General features: G+C 38.2%; 1 protein-coding gene across 1 annotated transcript in view; it reads right to left on the bottom strand.

The window, feature by feature from the left end:
• LOC133783591 (uncharacterized) overlaps positions 1-16,553 on the bottom strand; it is a 40,594-nt gene extending 24,041 nt beyond the window's left edge. The window contains exons 1-8 of the mRNA XM_062223242.1: positions 12,281-16,553; positions 11,823-12,028; positions 11,702-11,746; positions 11,375-11,620; positions 11,068-11,283; positions 10,738-10,971; positions 10,432-10,647; positions 10,108-10,341 (exon numbers count right to left, since the gene is read on the bottom strand). Of these exons, the coding sequence (XP_062079226.1) occupies positions 10,108-10,341; positions 10,432-10,647; positions 10,738-10,971; positions 11,068-11,283; positions 11,375-11,620; positions 11,702-11,746; positions 11,823-12,028; positions 12,281-16,553 (5,670 nt within the window). The remainder of the gene's footprint in view (positions 1-10,107; positions 10,342-10,431; positions 10,648-10,737; positions 10,972-11,067; positions 11,284-11,374; positions 11,621-11,701; positions 11,747-11,822; positions 12,029-12,280) is intronic.
• Between the last annotated feature and the right edge of the window lie 3,195 nt (positions 16,554-19,748).

Here is a 19,748-nt window from a genome sequence, read left to right as displayed (position 1 = left end):
TCTCCGAGCCCAGAATCGATGTTCGCCCGTAATCAACGTCGGATAAGAGAATACGAGCTTGCTGATAACTCTACAAAATAGAGTTATTTTACCATATTTTATATGCTAATTTTTGCTTAGTTCTTAAGTTTTTAATTAATTTATTAAGTTTTTAAGTAATTTTAAATTTATTAGTCTTATTTTGATTTTATATAATTTTGTGTGTTTTTTTAGTTATTTTGTTGTAAAATATTGTAGTTAATTATTTGAATTAATGTTGTTTAGTTTGAGGTATAAAAAAATGTTGTTTTAGTGAAACTAAATGTTCAATTAAATTAAGTCTTAATTAATATTTTCAATGAACTAATATGATTTATGTTAGAATTGAAAATATTTGAATTTGATTTAATTTATGTTTCTTTTGTTAGGGATTTTGGTGTATTTATGCTCTTGAAAAGCATTGAAAATAAAGGAAAAAAAATAGCATTTTCAAGGAAAGAAATGAACAAATGGCATAGAAGCCCACCAGCCCAGCCACCACGGGCCCAAGCCCACTGCTACCTCCAATCAGCGCGCGCCACGTGTCCAGCTGAGCCTTCCCTCCTTCAACCAGCTGTCGCCACCTGTCCTGCCTTTCTCCATGACTTCCGCCTGCTGCCTTCAACAATGTTCCAGCTGCTAACCACGTGACCAAGCAGCAAGGTCTCCACACTTCTCCCAGCTGCATCAAATTGCTTCAACCAGCCGCATGTATGAAGCCACACCCAAGCCATCTCACAGCATCAACCTCATCACAACCAGCCCACTAACCCCCACGGCCCAGCAGCATACCCAGCCGCCTGGCACCCAAAGCAGCCCAGCTCCAACACAGCTATGCATGCCACTTTTTGAGCCTATATTTGCCTAAGTGTACCATTTGTCCCCTATACTCAAAATGCCACCTTTTTACCCTTTTGTCTACACACTTTTACCGCAAAATCATCATCACTCCTACAATTTACCTCTATTTACCATATTATTATTAATTTAATCAATTTACATAATTTAAATTGATTATTTTATTAATGTCATTTTGGCTATAAATAAGGGTTTTCAAGACCATTTGGGGTGCTGAATGTTTTTGGTTACCATCTTTTTCTCCCATTTTCTCTTTACCATTCTCTCTTCCATTTGGGTTTTTCAAGAGCATTTTGCAAGTATGTATGTCATTTATTTTGTAATTTTTACTCTAGTTATGTGCTTCTAATCTTTTTCATAAGATTATTAAGATCATGATGAAGCAACTTGTAACTAGGTAATATTTATGTTGTATGTTGATTTCCCTTGTAATACAACAAAGTTTATGGATTTTTCTTCTTCATATATTTCTTTCATCTTAAATATCTTGTATTTTAGATTGTTAGAACATATTTGCACTTTGTTCTTCATTAGTGCATAAACATAATATTCTTTGTGTAAGATGTGTCATTAAATTGTATACATCCATGCTTAGAACAAAAATATTATGCTTTGCCTTATAAGTAATGTTCATTGATTTATTTGTTATTTCATTAGATTGATTTACACTAAATGCTTTGAAATTATAATTTTGAAAAGTGAAGAAAAATCCTATCTTTTTATAAGAAATTTGTACTTAAAATTATAAATATTTTTGGAAAATGATAGTTTAAATTATTTTAACTATCACTAAAACTTGGGAATCAATATACTAATAAATATTATTAAACTTACATTTTGTGGATTCTAGTATCTTAATAATCTTTTCTTTTAACACTTATTTTCAACTCATTATTGCTTTATTTTTATTCTCTTAAATAGCTTTATTTTTCAATCTTTTATTTTATGTTCATAATATTAAAACTCATCAATCTTTGAAGCTAGGTTAGAATTTATTATTTTTGGTTTAAAATAGTTTCATTTTTGATTTTAGACAACTCCTTTGGGTTCGACATCCTTGCTTACACGATCACTATTCTATATGGACGATTCGTGCGCTTGCGATATATAAAATTTTAAACATACCCGTTTTGGGTCCATCACTTTCGCGCGAGCAAGAGGACATTCGAGCTCACTACCGCCGCCAGATTGACGAGGTCATAGAGGGGAAGAGGAGAGTTCTTCGGGAGGCCCTCTATCCGGAATCCAATTCGGGACCTAGGCTGATTCCTCTCGATCCTGCATTAAAGGTTACTGTCGCATACCATCCAGGAGAGCTCAAATTTTCACTAATGGGGGAACCTTTCTCCTCGCAGCCGGGGAGGGAAATGTTCAAGGCCGAGCACTACTGGAGCTCGGTTACCACAACTAGCCAAATAACTAAAATCCTGGCTTTCCACGGTCTCAGCCTGTCGGGCTCCTTGAAATGTCGACCTCCGGCCGAGCATGAACGAAGCTGCTTCGCCCCTGGGGGCCGCGACGGAAGTGTGAAATACGCGGCTTGGAGCCAGGAACATATGAGGGCAGGAGCTCTGTTGCCCTTGAAGTCTTTTTTCAAGGACTTCACGGATTTCGTTGGGTTGGCCCCATTCCAACTCAACACCAACTCCTACAGGGTACTGTCTGCCCTGAGGTCCTTATTCCACGAGATGGGGTGGAAAGGACCTTCGCCTCAAGAGATCTTGTATCTCTTTTGTCTGAAAAGTAACCCCTCCCGAGCTCGGGGAGGGGATGGCTTTTATTACCTCTCGAGCTATCCCAAGGAGAAGAAGGTCTTTGAAGATCTTCCCAATCATCCGCCCGATTTCAAAAGGGCCTTCTTCTGGACAGACGGTCTGTCCCCGTCTCGACGCTATTCGTTCAGGCGGATCCGTAAGTATTCTTGTTATCTTTATTTCTGTGCTCGTGACCTTAGCTCTTAGATCCGTACTTAGTAGAAATATGTTGTCTTTCAGCCAATTTTCAGCGTCCCACCCCCGACGATACAATGAAGGAGCGTAGAGAGACCCTGCTCCAACTCCCCCGTGGCAGGAGGTCTCTCCTATACCTTTTACACGAGGACAAGCTCCGCAAGTGCAGGCTTTTGGAGGAGGGTCAGTCCACCTTTGACTGGTCCAATAAAAGATACGAACACTGGGAGCAGGTGCCACTGCCCACAGGCGCCCTTCCTCCGAGGAGAGAAACGAGGCTGCCACTTCCAATTCGCCCAAGGAGCCCGCTGTCTGGGAATGAGGCTAATGATGAAGCCTCGAGCTCGGATTCGGATGAAGGTAAAGTCCTTCCTACCTCGAGAATGTGGTCCCCGACCTTACTAAAACACAGGCCCAATAGGTTAGTCTCGTGTCCACAGGATAGATACCAGTTCTACATATGGAGTTGGGTAGATGACTGCGTCCATAGGTTTGATAGTGGGCTCGGGAAATACGACACCATGTACACCACGGACGAGATGTGGAACGGGATAGCCGTTCAGTATGGGACCAAGGATTATAGGGACCTTTCGAGGTTATCGCCCACATATAAGGAAGGCCTCCTCTGAAGACGGGGGAATTTCATGGTCCCCAAGTTCGAGCTCAGGGGAGAGTTCCAGTTAGGTTTCTTCTATCATCACTTTATATGTCTGTGATACTGAAACAACTTGTATGCTTCTCTTTTATTAACTCATGTGTTGTCACTTGTGCATGCAAGATGGACTCCGACCTCGACAACATCATCAACGGCGCCAGCGCCAAGAGGAGCAAGCGCCCCAGAGCGGGGGCGCAGAAGACTGACCAGCTGGGCAAAGGCCCCAAGAGGTCCAAGAAAACACCTCCCCTTGCTCCGCCGGTTTCGAGCTCCATCGCTGCGGCGACTTCCCAGGTCAGTGCTTCCACAACGGCGCCATCCTCGCAGGTCGTCGCCTCGGCAGTGGCGCCGACCTCGCTGGTCGGTCCCTCCGCTATGGCTGAGTCCCAACCTCCCGTGGCGGTTCAGTCCTCCTTAGGTCTGCCTTCTAGAAGGCCTTATGCTTCTCGAGCACAAAAGCTATCAGTCTCCACCCACATGGGTGCATATGTGGTTGATAATGCTGCTGGGTCCCATGGATCTACGCTGGTCTCGGATGTTATGTCCCGAATCGGCCAGAGCTATGGCAGTCTCGAAGCTCCCCAATGGCAGTGCTTAAATGACACCCGAGACTGCACTTTTCTCTACGAGAAGAGTATCGAGCATACTGCCGCGGTGAGTATCCTTCTATAGTCCCTCCTTTTCTGCTTATAATCACACTGACCTGGAGCTAATGGCGGTTTTTTCCTTTTTTCAGGCTCTTGCCTTCACTGCCTAGCTCAACTATAAGCTGAACAACGAGGTCCACTCGAGCAAGTCTCATGCGCAGGAAGCGAAGGATCTCCAACTCAAAGCGTGCGATGATCTGAAGGCAGCGAATGCGAAGCTTGAGGCAGGAGCCAAGGAACGTGAAGACATGGCCACTGAGCTCGGGAAGCTGAAAGTTGAGCTCGAGGAGCATAAGAGGGAGATCACCCAGCTTCAGGAGACCAACAAGAAGCTTGAAGAGGAAAGGGATGCCACCTTCGAGATCATAGAGGATGAAAAAACTCGCCTCCTTGCTGAATACAAAGAGAAGAAGGATCAAGCGGTCGACTCTGCTATGTACCGGATGTGGGCCTACAATGAAGATCTGGACACCAGCTTCTTAGGTCCTCACGAGGCGCCGCTTCTTGAAAGGTGGAACACTCGGCTCGAGAAGGAAGAGGCTGAGCAGCTCGAGAAGGAGAAGGCCGAGCAGCTCGAGAAGGAAAAGAATGTTCGGGACGCCATTTCGGAGGGAGCCCAGGAGGATAGCCATGCTATTCGTCCTGAGGAATTCGGTGCTGCAGATGCTGAGAAGGCCAAGGAGACTCCTCTTCCTTGACTCTGATCTCGGGGAAACCATTTATTGGGGCTTCGTCCCCTTATTTCTGTAATTATTTTATTTTATGCCCTCGGGGCTGATACAATTTCTTTAAATATTACTTATATATGCTTTACATTTCTTGGCTCGAAATATTTGGCACATTTTATATTGATGAATCAGTTATGTTTATTTAGTCATACAAACATATTGTGGGTTTAGGTTCGAAGCTCAATGCATTCATGCACAGTTTGTTCAAATTATCCGGTTCCGACCTCGTTATTTTTCAAGGTCGGGTATTACTTTAACCATGAACCCGAAAGTACTTATATGGTATGTAATGTGAATGATTTGGTTATATCTTTTTTGTTTAGTCACTTTTCCTTATCCTCAGTCTTTGCCCCGAGGTTGAGAGTTCGAAACTATTTTCTTTAAGATATTCCAGCCTCGATCTCGACTTATCTCGAAGTAGGTTTAGGTTCCTACTTATCATTGATTAGTTTTTTGGCTGGTTTGTTCCAAACCTGTTTAGTTTGCACATCTGGTTAATTCCAAACGTTTTCTGTTTTTTTTTATGATTCGGTTGTATGTCCGAACTATTTCAGCTCGCGTATTTGGTTACATCCAAATACTTTATATATTTTTTGTATATGTCATTTTATTTTTTAAGCTGATGGTATATGTACCAATGATGCCCCCTTAATATCCTATGAGTGTGACCATAGGTTATTAAATTAAGAGAGATTGCAAAAAGGAAATAACATATTTAAACGAAATGGAACTTTTATTTGATGACACTCAAAAACAAATAAGCTAATACAAATAGAAACTCATGGTTATAGGCAACACTTTTCCTACACTACTGATAGTAAGGTCTAAGGTGTTCGCCATTCCATGCTCGCGGTACTAGGCTCCTGTCCAATCTCGCAAGTTTGTACACACCAGGTCGGACGACTGACTCTATCTGGTATGGTCCTTCCCAGTTCGGCCCGAGCACTCCAACTGCCAGATCTTGAGTTGCCAAGAATACGCGTCTTAACACCAGATCCCCCATTCCGAATTTTCGATCTCGAACCCTCTTGTTGAAATATCTGGTAGTTCGTTGTTGGTAGGCAGCATTTCTCAGCTGCGCCTCTTCTCTTTTTTCTTCAATCAAATCTAAGGTTTCCTCGAGCTGAGTATGGCTTGAACTTTGGTCGTAGATCTGAGTTCGGATCGTTGGGATTTCGACTTCTATGGGCAACATTGCCTCGCAGCCGTATGCTAGAGAGAATGGGGTATGTCCTGTTGAGGTTCAAGCCGTCACTACACCAAACACCCATTACCATAACACATGATTATAATAGATTTTAAAAAGAGTTATGGTAAATGAAAAAAATTTCAGGCGGCAACTTAAAATAAGGTACCGCCAAAATAACTTAGCTTTTTTGACTTAACTTTTTTTTACTGAACTTTTTTCAACCCGTGTACCCATTTCCTCAACCATTCTTCGGTCTTCCCCCTCCTCTCAGTCCCTTTAATCTTCAATGTTCTCTTCACGAAGGCTAGTAGCTCTCGCGGTCTCTCTCGGTCATTCCCGTAGGTTAGTAGCTCTCTCGGTCTCTCTCGGTCTTTCTCTCTTGGTCATTCCCGTAGGCTAGTAGCTCTCTTGGTCTCTCCCTTGAGCCGCTGGATCACACCACGACTTGTACGAGTCGCGCTGCTCCTTCTCCCTTACGCGATTCTTGCTGCTCTATGTCCTCCATGCCGACATCTCTTCTGCTGGAAGCAAGAACCCAGGCAAGAGTACTCTGACCTCCATTTGTCTATGTGAGGTATTTTATTAATTCAGATTTCAATTTAATATAAGATAATCAATGTGTATATATATATATATGTATATTTGTTTTACATCGTTTGAGAGTTATTCTACTTGCTAGCTATACATATCATAGGGTCTCATTCAACACATTTTTAGTAGAGGGATTTTTTGAGAAATACCTTTCGGATACTGAGAAAGAGCAGAGGGTTTTCTGTTCTTTAGTTTCATTTTATTTATTTTACTTTTTTTTTTGCATATAGTACACGTGTGTGTTTATTCATTTTGTTATATTTATTTGTTGTCGCAACAAATTAGCAATTATGAGAAATCAAAATGGTTGGATGTGTTTTCTCTATACTCTTTTCTCTGTATAAATTAAATAATTCAAGGCATGTATAAATAAATAAATCGGATTTAGCATGATAATAATTATCTGGCATACCACATGTTCAATATAAAAGGAAACGTCCCCTGAAGATCAGGAGACGTATAACTGACCAAATAATATCCCACGAGTCTAGAGGATTTACAATAATGAATGAGGATTACATCTCGTATTTATAACACTTGTAGATATTCAAGTGGTTATCACGTATCTCTAAGGCTTTAGCTTCCCAGGTTTCCCGCCATCTATCGAGCTAAAAACATCTTCCGAGGCCACATGGCTTTAGAGATCGTATGTGCGTCGAGCCTGGGACCCCTGATCTGAGATCGTCCCCGAAGATGAGAGCGTCCCCGGAGCTATCTTTCGAGATCATGAATACTTCAAGGTCACCATACTCGAGGTCATCTCGACATTCAATCCTGGAGCATGTTTCCAACTTTATGAGTCCACTTATTTGCGAGTCCAACTTTCGATGTCGTATTTAACATAGCTCGAAATCTGGGTGTAACAGTCGTTATGCTGCCAAATTTTTTATAGAATTGTAAAATTTAGAGATATTGTGAATATTAGTAGAAGTACTCAATACAATTTCTAATTTAATAAATAGTGAATTTATAAGTAAAATAATATATTTTTAAATTAAGATTAAAAAAAATTAACATTAACATTATGCAACTAAATTTTAATAAAAATAAACATTAATTAAATAATTTAAGTAATAATTAGATCCTAAAGTAATTAAATAAATTTTAAACAAATCTTAGAAATTTTGTTTAAATTAATAAAACTATTCAATAAAGCATAAGTAAAATATGTAATTTAATAAATACTAAATTAATATGTAAACAAAATAATATTTGTTAGTTCTAATTAAATAAAATTAACAAATATATTATTAGAAAACCAATTTTAAACATAATTTTAATCACTATTAAAATTAAAATTAATATTTGAAGTTAGAAAAAAATATGTTCTATTTAAATAATTTTAATAATATTTACACTCAAATATATTATAGTTAGATATCATAAAACAACATAATTAACTTCAAAGAGCATAAGACATTATAAAAACAATATTTAATTTTTTTTTCTTTGGTAATAAGAGATTATTACCAAAGATATGATAGTGTGTTATTATCACCTAGTGATAATTTTTTATTTTTTTTAGTATTCATCACAAGAAGCCTTAGACCCGTTCAGACAGGGTGAGTCATTGAAGACTCTTAGATTTTCCTCTCTCTGAATTAGGACACACACACAACTTGATTGTAAGTTTGATGATTAGTGTTCTGTGCAGTGCTACATTCATACAATGTCGATTGACAAGAGCTGGATTAATTTGACAGATCAATTATCCAATGAGTATGAGGCTGGTGTGATGGATTTTCTCCAAAGAGCTCGGCAGTGCGTTGACTCAAGGGGATTGGTGAAATGTCCGTGTAGGAGGTGTGTCAACGTTGAATTTCAGACGATTGATGTATTAGAAAATCTTCTCTTTGTAAATGGTTTTCTACGGAAATATACCAATTGGCATTGGTATGGAGAGGATGAAATAATACCAATGAGGAAAGTGATAGATCAAAATGATGAAGATGAAATGATGGATGTTCTCAATGATCTTATGCAAAATGACAATGACGAATATGAAGAGAATGAGCGCGATCAAGAGATACCTACAATGGACTGCAGGGGTGGGCAACATTATAACGATTTGTTTGCTGAGATCGAGGCTCCATTATTCCCCGGGTGTCAAAATTACACATCATTGAATTTCCTAATGAAGTTAATGCATTTCAAAGTGTTGGGCAAAATTCCCAATAAAATATTTGATGGAATGCTGGAGTTGTTACATGATGCATTTCCAGCCCTAAATAAGCTTCCAAAATCGCATTTTGTAGCGAAAAGGTTGTTGCGGAAACTTGGATTGGGCTACGAGTCAATCCATGTCTACAAGCATGATTGCGCACTGTTTTGGAAAGAACATGCTGGAAAAAGCAAATGTCCTGTTTGTGGGGAGGATCGATGGGTGGACAAGAACACCAAGGGAAAGAAAGTGCCTCATAAAGTGATGCGTTATTTTCCTTTAACCCCTAGGTTAATGCGAAAATATGCATTGAGGCACATTACTCAACATATGAGATGACATCACGAGCAACGTATAAAAGAAGATGGTGTATTGCGTCATCCTACTGATGGGAAATCTTGGAAGGACTGTGATCGAAATAATCCAACATTTGCAATGGAACCCAGGAATGTGCGGCTTGGATTGGCTGCAGATGGATTCAATCCCTTTGGTAATATGAGTCTTTCTTATAGTATGTGGCCGGTTGTGTTGATGACATATAACTTGCCATCATGGTTGTCCATGAGAGAAACTAATTTCATGTTGAGCTTATTAATTCTGAGACCTCATTCGCCAAGAAAAGATTTTGATGTTTTCTTAAGACCATTGATTGATGAGTTAAAAGAATTATGGGTTACCGGTGTACAAACTAGAGATGCAGTCGATGGTAGTTTGCAGCTTTGATGTGGACTATAAACGATTATGAATTTATAAACTGGTACTCTCCAATATAGAATTGTGTTTCTCATATGTTAAATTTAACATATGATAAACGTCATGGTAAATTTGGCACAAGGTAAATTTCACTTTTGATTCTTATTGGTTATTGCCTCATGTAACTAATGCAACTTTTTTATTTTTAAATTATTTAAATATTAAAAGTAGACTTTTACAACTAGAACACACAAGGTAATATATTAGTCACAGCCAAAACAAAACTTAATATATTACAACTGGTTGGCTGACCGAGTGAGCTAAAGCTCAGAGTCATCAACTTATTATTAGTTCAGATACACTCAAAACACATAATAAAGGTAAAGACTTTTGACTTAGGATATGATCATATAAACCATATCCTATCTTATTACAAAGATGTAAATAAGGATCCAAATCCAACGAAAACTTTTGACCCCCACGAAGAATGCACTTCAGAATGTGCAATTCTACTTTTCCTCAGCCTTTACCTATTAAACAACAGCCAAAAAATTTATTCAGATCGAAAACGTCCAAATCAAAGAACATTGGCATAAATAAATTAACTAGAGAGTTTACAGGTTTGACATAGATGCCAATTGAATCAATGTAGCTGCTTGATTTTCCATGGAACCCAACAACGACGCCACCTTGAATTGGGAGGGAGAAAGCAGTGCCTGTTTCTTTTCCGAATGGTCCATATGTATTAACATTTGATATAAATGATAATGATGTGATCACAGTTGATCCACGATAACTTCCATATGTCCCACTTATAGATGTCAAAAACTTCGAACTCTCATCAAACTCAATCTACAATAATACAAATCAAGTAATGAATGATTTCATTTCGTTGTTGTATCTCATCAATACTGATCAACCCATAAATATGGCCATGCTTACTATTTTTTCCACACCAATATCGTTTGGATTCTTGCCACCAAATTTTCCATAGACGCGGCCATTGCCGTCCAAGAAAGTGAGAGACTTGATACTGGAATCAGCATGGCCGACAGATATCTGTTTTATATAACTTCCACTTCCCACCTTGAAATTAATCGTGTCATCTCCAGCCGAACCTCCCCATACCCCTAATGAAATGATTCCTTCTGTATTCACCTGCGCAACCAAAAACCAACAGCCATGCACATATATATATTTAGTTAATCTTAGGTCATGAAACATATCAAAATTAATTAGAGAGTTTACCTGTTTGACATAGATGCCAATTGAATCAATATAGTGGCCTGATTTTCCATGGAATCCAACAACGACGCCGTTTTGAATTGGGTTTGAGAAAGCAGTGCCTGTCTCTTTTCCGAATGGTCCATATGTAGCAACATTTGTTATAAATGATAGTGATGTGATCACAGTTATTTCACGATAAATTCCATATGTCCCACTTATGGATGTCAAAAACTTCGAACTCCCATCAAACTCAATCTACAATAATACAAAACACATAATGAATGATTTCATTTCGTTGTTGTATCTCATCAATATTGGTCATCCCATAAATATATTGCCATATATGCTTACTATTTTTTCTACACCCATATCGTTAGTATTCTTGCCACCAAATTTTCCATAGACGAGGCCATTGCCGTCCAAGAAAGTGAGAGACTTGATATTGGAATCGTCATAGCCGACAGATATCTGTTTTATATAACTACCACTTCCCACCTTGAAATTAATCGTGTCATCTCCAGCCGAACCTCCCCATACCCCTAATGAAATGATTTCTTCTGTATTCACCTGCAACCAAAAACCAACAGCCATGCACATATATATAGTTAATCTTAGGTCATGAAACATATCAAAATTATTGATCAAAGTAGTGACTTACTGGTTTGACATAAATACCGAGAGCATCAAGGTAGTGGCTAGAGCGTCCATGAAATCCAACGACGGCACTGTCTGTAATGGGGACGCTGAAAGGCTTAGCAGAAGTAGTACTACTGGTTCCGAAAGGTCCATGTGTGGTCAGATTTGTGTGAAAAGACAGAGACGTGATAACATCAGATGCACCATTGTAGTCATCATACGTTCCACTTATGGATTTCAAGTACTCCGAAGGCAAATTGATAGTAACCTTGTACACAACACAACACGTACATATATTGAGGTGAGGAAAAATGAGAGATCATACAATTATTATTATAAAAGAAGTTACCTTTTTCTCTTCACCCCTTTCCGAAGTGATTTCTCTCGAGGACCCCTGAAAGATCAGCATGAACATGTGAGACAATCATACGTATCATATAATTATAATTATTATAAAAGAAGTTACGTACCTTTTTCTCTTGACCGGTTTCCGAAGCATCAGCTGGTCTGCCGCCACCGAATGTGCCAGAGATAAAGCCACCTGCGTCTTTGAAGGAAATGTAGTTGACATTACCACCTTCATTGATGGTTATCTCACTTTGTCCAGAGCTGCGTTTGTAGCTCCAAGGCACGCCGCCTGAACCACTCCCCGATTCTCCGATCGAAATGACTCCTCCTGAGTAAAGGAGTTATGCGTGGAAAAGAAAATGAAGAAGAATGATGATGAAAATGATGAGCTCAGTCAGAATACTGATACTCAGATTAATATATATAGAAGAAGCTAAGATAGCTCTTGAGAAAGTTGTTCCAGATTGTTACAACGACTCACGTGAATGGACACCAAGACTCATTACACGTAACTGAAAATAGTAAAGACTCAAGAGCTGTTATAACTAACTTAGCTCAAGAAAAAGCTGTTACCCTTGACCTGTATCATCTCTAACACCCCCCCTCAAGGTGCACGTAGCTTGGCGAAGTGTAAGCTTGTCTCTTAACAACTGAAACTGTGATGTGGGTAACGGCTTAGTAAGAATGTCTGCAACTTGATGTGTAGAAGCTATGTAGCGAACATCAAGCTTCTTAGCTAGAACACGATCTCGAACAAAGTGGATGTCAACTTCGATGTGTTTCGTTCTTGCATGGAACACGGGATTAGATGCTAAAGAGGCTGCACTCACGTTGTCACACCATAGAACAGGACACTTCTTACTAGACAAGTTGAGTTCACTTAGAAGAGATTCAATCCATATGATCTCAGCAGTAGCAGAAGCAAGAGAGCGATACTCGGATTCCGTACTGGAACGAGCAATAACTTGTTGTTTCTTAGAGCCCCAGCTGATCAAGTTATCACCAAGAAGAACACAATAACCGGAGGTTGATTTTCTGTCATCTAAACAGCCAGCCCAATCGGCATCTGTGTATGCTTGAATATCAACATTGTTTGTAGGTCTGAAATGTAATCCCAAGTGAGGAGTGCCAACTAGATATCGTAAGACTCTCTTACATGCTGTCCAATGAAGTGAGGTTGGTGACTTAAGGTACTGACTGAGGCGATTAACAGCAAATGAAATATCTGGGCGAGTCATGGTGAGATATTGGAGGGCCCCTACTATGCTTCGGTATAGAGTGGGATTAGCAAGAGGAACACCTGAGTCAGAGGTGAGTTTGATACTTGGGCACATTGGAGTGGGTTGAGAGGATGAGGCACTCATTTTGGTCTTGTGAAGCAGATCACGTATGTACTTTGTTTGAGTTAAAAAGATCTCATCATCTTGTCTAGTAACTTCAAAGCCGAGAAAATAATGAACTTCACCCAAAACTTTCAAAGCAAAATGCAGGTGGAGATCAGTGATCAGCTTATGCACCTGAGAAGAATCAGACCCTGTAATCAAGATATCATCGACGTAGATAAGTACTAGGAGAAGCTTGCCATTTCGATTAGAGAAAAATAGACTTGTATCCGCACGAGAGTTTGTGAGGCCCCATTGAAGAAGAGATGTCTTGAGCTTGTCAAACCAAGCTCTTGGAGCTTGTTTGAGACCGTAAATAGCCTTGTTCAACTTGCATACATGGGAAGGGAACTTGTCACTTATGAAGCCTGGTGGTTGTTGCATGTAAACAGTTTCTTGAAGAATACCATGCAAAAAGGCATTGTTTACGTCGATCTGCTGAATTGGCCATTTGTGAGATGCAGCAAGGGTGAAAATTAGACGAATAGTGCATGGTTTGATGACAGGACTATATGTTTCGAAGAAATCAATCCCCGGGGTTTGTTGATAGCCTTTGGCCACTAGACGGGCTTTGTACCTGTTCACCGAGCCATCTGCATTATACTTCACTCGAAATATCCACCTGTTTTGAATGACAGGCATATCAGGTGTAAATGGCACTAGAGTCCATGTATTTGTGTTCTGTAAAGCTTGGTACTCCTGCTGCATAGCCTGTCTCCAAAGAGGGTTAGCAATAGCTTCTTTAATATTAATTGGTTCTAATTCAGGTGAAAGATTAGCCATATAAGTCTTTGGTTTAAATGTGCCTGTTTTTGAACGGGTGATCATTTTGTGAGTATTTTGGACAACAGGAGGGATAGGCAGATCAACTGGAATGGCCGAAATTGGTATGTAAGGGGGATGAGTTGTTGAGTCTGGCGAGGAACTAGTAGACACTGGAGTGGGGGACTCAGATGATGAAAATTGAGGTTGTTGTGGGGATGACACAGTGGTAGATAAAGGGGACTGAATGTGTTGTAAAGGAGATGGTATTTCATAATCTTGAAGGTTGACAGGATTGCTTGATTGTGGTTGAGACTCAACTGAAGGTGGAAAAAGAGTATTATATGGAAATTCAGATTCATTAAATGTAACACTACGAGCTATGTATACCCTTCCTGATGGATGCAAACATTTGAACCCCTTATGATAAGGACTATATCCAATGAAAAGACACTTTGATGACCGAAAAGCTACCTTATGACTGTTATAAGGCCGAAGCAGAGGGAAGCAAGAACACCCGAAAACTTTTAAGATATTGTAATCTGGTTTAATGTGAAAAAGGATTTCATATGGAGATTTGAATTTGAGGGTTGGGGTAGGTAATCTGTTAATCAAATAGGCTGCGGATGAGAAGGCTTCAAACCAGAATGTTAAGGGTAGATTAGCTTGGGACAACAAAGTGAGGCCGGTATCAACAACATGGCGATGTTTTCTCTCAACATTGCCTTGTTGTTGGTGAGTGTGAGGACAGGAATTTCTTCTAACAATGCCTAGTGTGGTGAAAAGGTTATAAAGTGGTTTGTATTCAGCTCCTAAATCGGTTTGGATGCTACGGATTTTGGTTTGAAAAGTACGTTCGACAAAGGCATTGAAATGATGAAATATTTGTGTTACTTCAGATTTGAATTTCATTGGATACAACCAAACATATTTAGAGTAATCATCTAGAAAACTAATGTAGTATTTGTATCCATCCATAGAAGAGTAAAAAGATGGTCCCCAAACATCGGAGTGAATCAATTCAAAAGGAAATGTAGTGTTATTATTTGTACTCTTGAAACTGAATTGATGCAGTTTGCCTATTTGACATGCATCACAAAAGGAAAGATTATTACATTTGATATTAGGAGATACATGAGACAAGACCCTATCTAAGACTGGTTTTGATGGGTGTCCTAATCGACAGTGCCAAACAGTGGCATGTTTTGACTTGTCTAGAACAGTATTACTAGTTGTAGTACAATTCAAAGCTGAATGTGTGGGAATATTGGAACGGTTGAACTGGGAGTGAGACCGAGGGACATTTGGAGAGACTGGAGAAGCAAGATTGAGCTTGTAGAGTCCTTCATTGAGGGAACCCTGAAGAAGAACTTGCCTCGAGATCTTGTCCTTAACAAGACAACAAGTTGAATCAAACTCTAACACAACATTATTATCATGTGTGAATTGAGAGATACTGATTAAGTTTTTGGTGAGATTAGGCACATGCAAAATGTCTTTAAGAATTAAAGAATTATTGGCTTTAAAAGTTTGCACAGAATTTGAACCAATTTGATTAATGGATAGAAAGTTACCATTGCCAACAAGAACCTTGGCCTTTCCTTTGTAGTCAACCCTGTTGTGTAGTTGATTGGGATCATTTGTCATATGGTTGGTGGCCCCACTGTCCAAGAACCACGATCCTGCAGGTTCATCCGTGTAAGTGGACTCAGATAGCATGGCTTGAGGAGAGTCAGAGTTGTTGTTGGTGGTTATTGCATCAGCAGGTGTGGGAGGAGGAGGACCGGAGTAGTGCACGTCAAATCGGTGATAGCACTTGAGTACCGAGTGACCTGTACGTCCACAAAGTTGACAAACAATCCTATTACCTCTGCCTGAATTACGTCCATTGTAAGGAGGTCTTGATCCACGAGAGCCTCCACGACCAAATCTTGATGAAAATCTGTTGGTACCACGCACCGAAAGGCCAGCAAAATTCGCTTGAACATTGTCAAGAGTGGAGCTGGAGAGCTGTTGGAGCCTCATCTCTTGGTTGTGAAGACTAAACTGCACATCTTGAACAGTGAGAGGTTCAGATCTGTTAGTGAGATTAACGATTGTAGCTTCATACTCAGCACCGAGACCTCCGAGTATGTAGAGGCAGAGACTTTCATCTGTAAGAGGTTCGCCAGCTGCAGATAAGTTCTCTGCATAGTTCTTCATCTTGAGTATATACTCGTCGATTGATTGAGATCCCTTCTTCGTGGATTGGAGCAAGCCTTTGATCTGAAGTATTCGAGCTTTCGACTTTGTGGCAAACAATTGCGCAAACATACTCCAGATCGCAGCAGAGGTATGACAGTTGAGGACATGGCCAAGCATCACCTCATGAACAGAGTTAAGCAACCAGTGCATCAAGAAATGATCAAATCTCATCCATTGGAGATAAGCAGGATTTGGATCGAGAGTACCTGGAATCGTAGGCGATGGTTGAGTGATGGTGCCTAGAAGATATCCGTCAAGGTTGTACGCACGAGTAGCAGCGAGTACAAGAGTGCGCCAGTAAGAGTAGTTATGGCGGTCGAGACAGAGATTCAATGGAAGAAGGTGATTGTTCGGAAGTGCGATCGGAGCAGCAGCGATCTGTGGAGGAGCAGCAGCGATTGGTGGAGGAGCAGGAGCTTGACGAGCGTCATCGGCTTCGGCGTTGTTTGTTCCAGCGGATGCCATGATCGCCTGGCTCTTGATACCATAAAGGAGTTATGCGTGGAAAAGAAAGTGAAGAAGAATGATGATGAAAATGATGAGCTCAGTCAGAATACTGATACTCAGATTAATATATATAGAAGAAGCTAAGATAGCTCTTGAGAAAGTTGTTCCAGATTGTTACAACGACTCACGTGAATGGACACCAAGACTCATTACACGTAACTGAAAATAGTAAAGACTCAAGAGCTGTTATAACTAACTTAGCTCAAGAAAAAGCTGTTACCCTTGACCTGTATCATCTCTAACACTGAGGACCCCTGCTGATCCATCTGCATAAACCAGAATAAACATGTGATGACACAGTCATTCCTATCATATAATAATGCCTACGTATAGCCAAAACTGCAATACTTGAAACACTATTAATTAAGTTTTCTTCTACCAAAAAATAAAAATAAAAAAAATCAAAGACTTGTAGTGGAAATATTAAACTTATGGATAGTATCCAGAAAGAATTTGACTGAATCTAGAGTTTGTATGTATTTACTAGTGTTTTCGATTATTTACTAAATTTTCTAGAATAATTATATATTTACTAGAGATTATTGAGTCTTTATCCAGATCTCACTTTTCTTAGTTAGCTGGTAGTTAATTTATTAATTAATAATTTAATTATGTTTTTAGAAAAATCTATGGAGTCTAATCAATAAAGTTGTAGTCCCACTATTTTGTATCAAGCCAAAATTATAAGTTGAGTTTTATAGAAAAGCGTCTTCCATCGTAATATTAACATTAATTTACAACAAAATATTCAACTTCTCTACTAAAATTCATCTTAATTTTCAATATCTATACACCTAGGTTATTTTTTTCAAATAAAAATAAAAAGATTAATTCTAGGTTTTTAAAGATTTAAAATACTCCCATTAAAAAAAGCCACGTATATATTTTCACACGTACCATCCATTATTATTATCATTATATTTTAAGAGATGAATTTGTTTTTTAATAATCGAATACAGTATTTATTTTAGATTCCTTGGTTCCAACTCTCATCTATATCCGCGGCATACCGTCCATTCATTTAAATATTATATTATTTCCTTTGTGTTAATTATATTATTTTATTGAATATTTTCCGCTCAATCCATAGATAATAGGTCATTTTCTATGTATTTATAAAGTAAAGGTATTAAAATGAAAACTCTCATAAATATATATATTATAATAACACATCTAACTTATATTACTAAATTTATTTTTGACTACCAAATTAAAAATAAATTAATTAATTAAAGAGTTTAATAATAAACAAAGGTGTAGTTTGCTAACACTTTAAAAAATATTTTTTATTTAATTAATAAAAAATTTGATAATAAAACATAAAATATATTTGGTAACTCTATTCTTATTTATTATTATTTTTTAAATTTTAATTAAAATTTATTAAATTTTGAAAATAAAATTTTTTCACTTTCAAATTTTTTTAATTAGTTTTCAATTTTTGCTTTCTTTTTTTTTTCTTTAAATCAACATCTAATATTGTTAAACAAAAATTAAAAATAAAAGTTATGAAATACGTTTATTATTATTTATTTTTGAAAACAAAAAACAAAAATAATTACCAAACATATTTTTATTTTTTAAAAATAAAGAAACAAAAATAAAATAATATTTATGTTTTTGTGTTTAAAAGATTCAAAACAAAAAAATTTACACAACACAACCAAAGTAATTAATAATTTAATTTCGTTGTTGTATGTGATCAAAATGCTTACTATATTTGGTACACTGCCACCAAATTTTCCATAGGCGCGGTCATTGTGCAGAGTTATCCAACTACTATTTCCCACCGTCAAACTCATTGGGTTATCTCCACCCAAACCACCCGATTTCCCAAATGAAATGCTTCCATCTGGATTTACCTGCAACCAAAAAACCAATATATATATATATTTATACAACATATGAATAATACAAGCACTTTCATTTAACGTTCGGGTGACTTACTGGTTTTACATAAACACCAATAGCATCGAGGTAGTAGCCAGAGCGTCCATGAAATCCAACTACGAAACTCTCTGTCATGGGGATGCTGAAAGTCTTACCAGAAGTGGTACTACTGGTTCCGAAAGGTCCATGTGTGGTGAGATTTGTGTGAAAAGACAGTGACATGATAACATCAGATACACCATTGTAGTCATCATACGTTCCACTTATGTAGTGCAATTATAGAAGAAGAAGAAGAAGAGAAGAAGAAGAAGTTATTACCTTTTTCTCTTCACCCCTTTCGGAAGCATCAGGGCTATTGCCACCGAATGTCCCGGAGAAAGAGCCAGCTGCGTCTTTGAAGGAAATGGACTTGATATTACCACCTTCATGGATGGTTATCTCGCTTATTCCAGAGCTGGGTTTGTAGCTCCAAGGGTCGCCGCCTGAACTACTCCCCCATGCTCCCAACGAAATGACTCCTTCTGAGGACCCCTGATGATCGATCAGCATAAACGAGAATAAACATATGAGACAGTCATTCGTATCATATAATAATAATGCGTAGCCAAAACTACAATGCCATACCATTTGCTTCGATAGATTTGTTGAATAATGTTGATGACTGAAATCTCCGTTGTACAATTGGCTGTGTGTGATTTGAAAATGGCAAAGGTACGTATTAATTTATAAAGAGAAGAATTTGAGGGTGAAAGAAGATTAAATGTTAGGTGTAATAATTCAAACATGAAAATTCAAATATGATGTGATTATTGCTTTGTTTTACATGCATGTTGGAGTCATGTTGATTGTAATTTTTTTTTTCATCTGTGAAGTTAATGAAAACCAATAAAATTAAAACAAGTGATCGTTTAAAAATTTAAGTTGGGAATGTTTGAGAAAAATGTTTCACTTGGAAAATGTTTGAGTAAATTCAATACTTCATTCATTATCATTTGATTTTGAAATGAAATCCAAGCCTTCTTATTATGCATCCCATTCTACTTTTATTATGCATCTCATTCTACTTCTAAACTATAAATTACTCCTCTTTGTTTTACGTCCTGTGAAAAGAAACATATAACAAGAGATTTTCGTGATATGTTAACTTGGGTTTTTGTTTTATTAATTTCTACTATAGCTTTTAGTTTTTCACTCAAAATCTACAAGCTAACAGCTCATTTTTTTTTCTTTTTTTCTTTTTAAATTGAACAACTCCTCTCTATG

Source organism: Humulus lupulus, chromosome 6, assembly GCF_963169125.1.
Source record: "Humulus lupulus chromosome 6, drHumLupu1.1, whole genome shotgun sequence".
Taxonomy (NCBI): Eukaryota; Viridiplantae; Streptophyta; class Magnoliopsida; order Rosales; family Cannabaceae; genus Humulus; species Humulus lupulus.
Note: the sequence above shows the minus strand (reverse complement) of the source record. Positions and strands in the feature narration are given on the sequence as shown.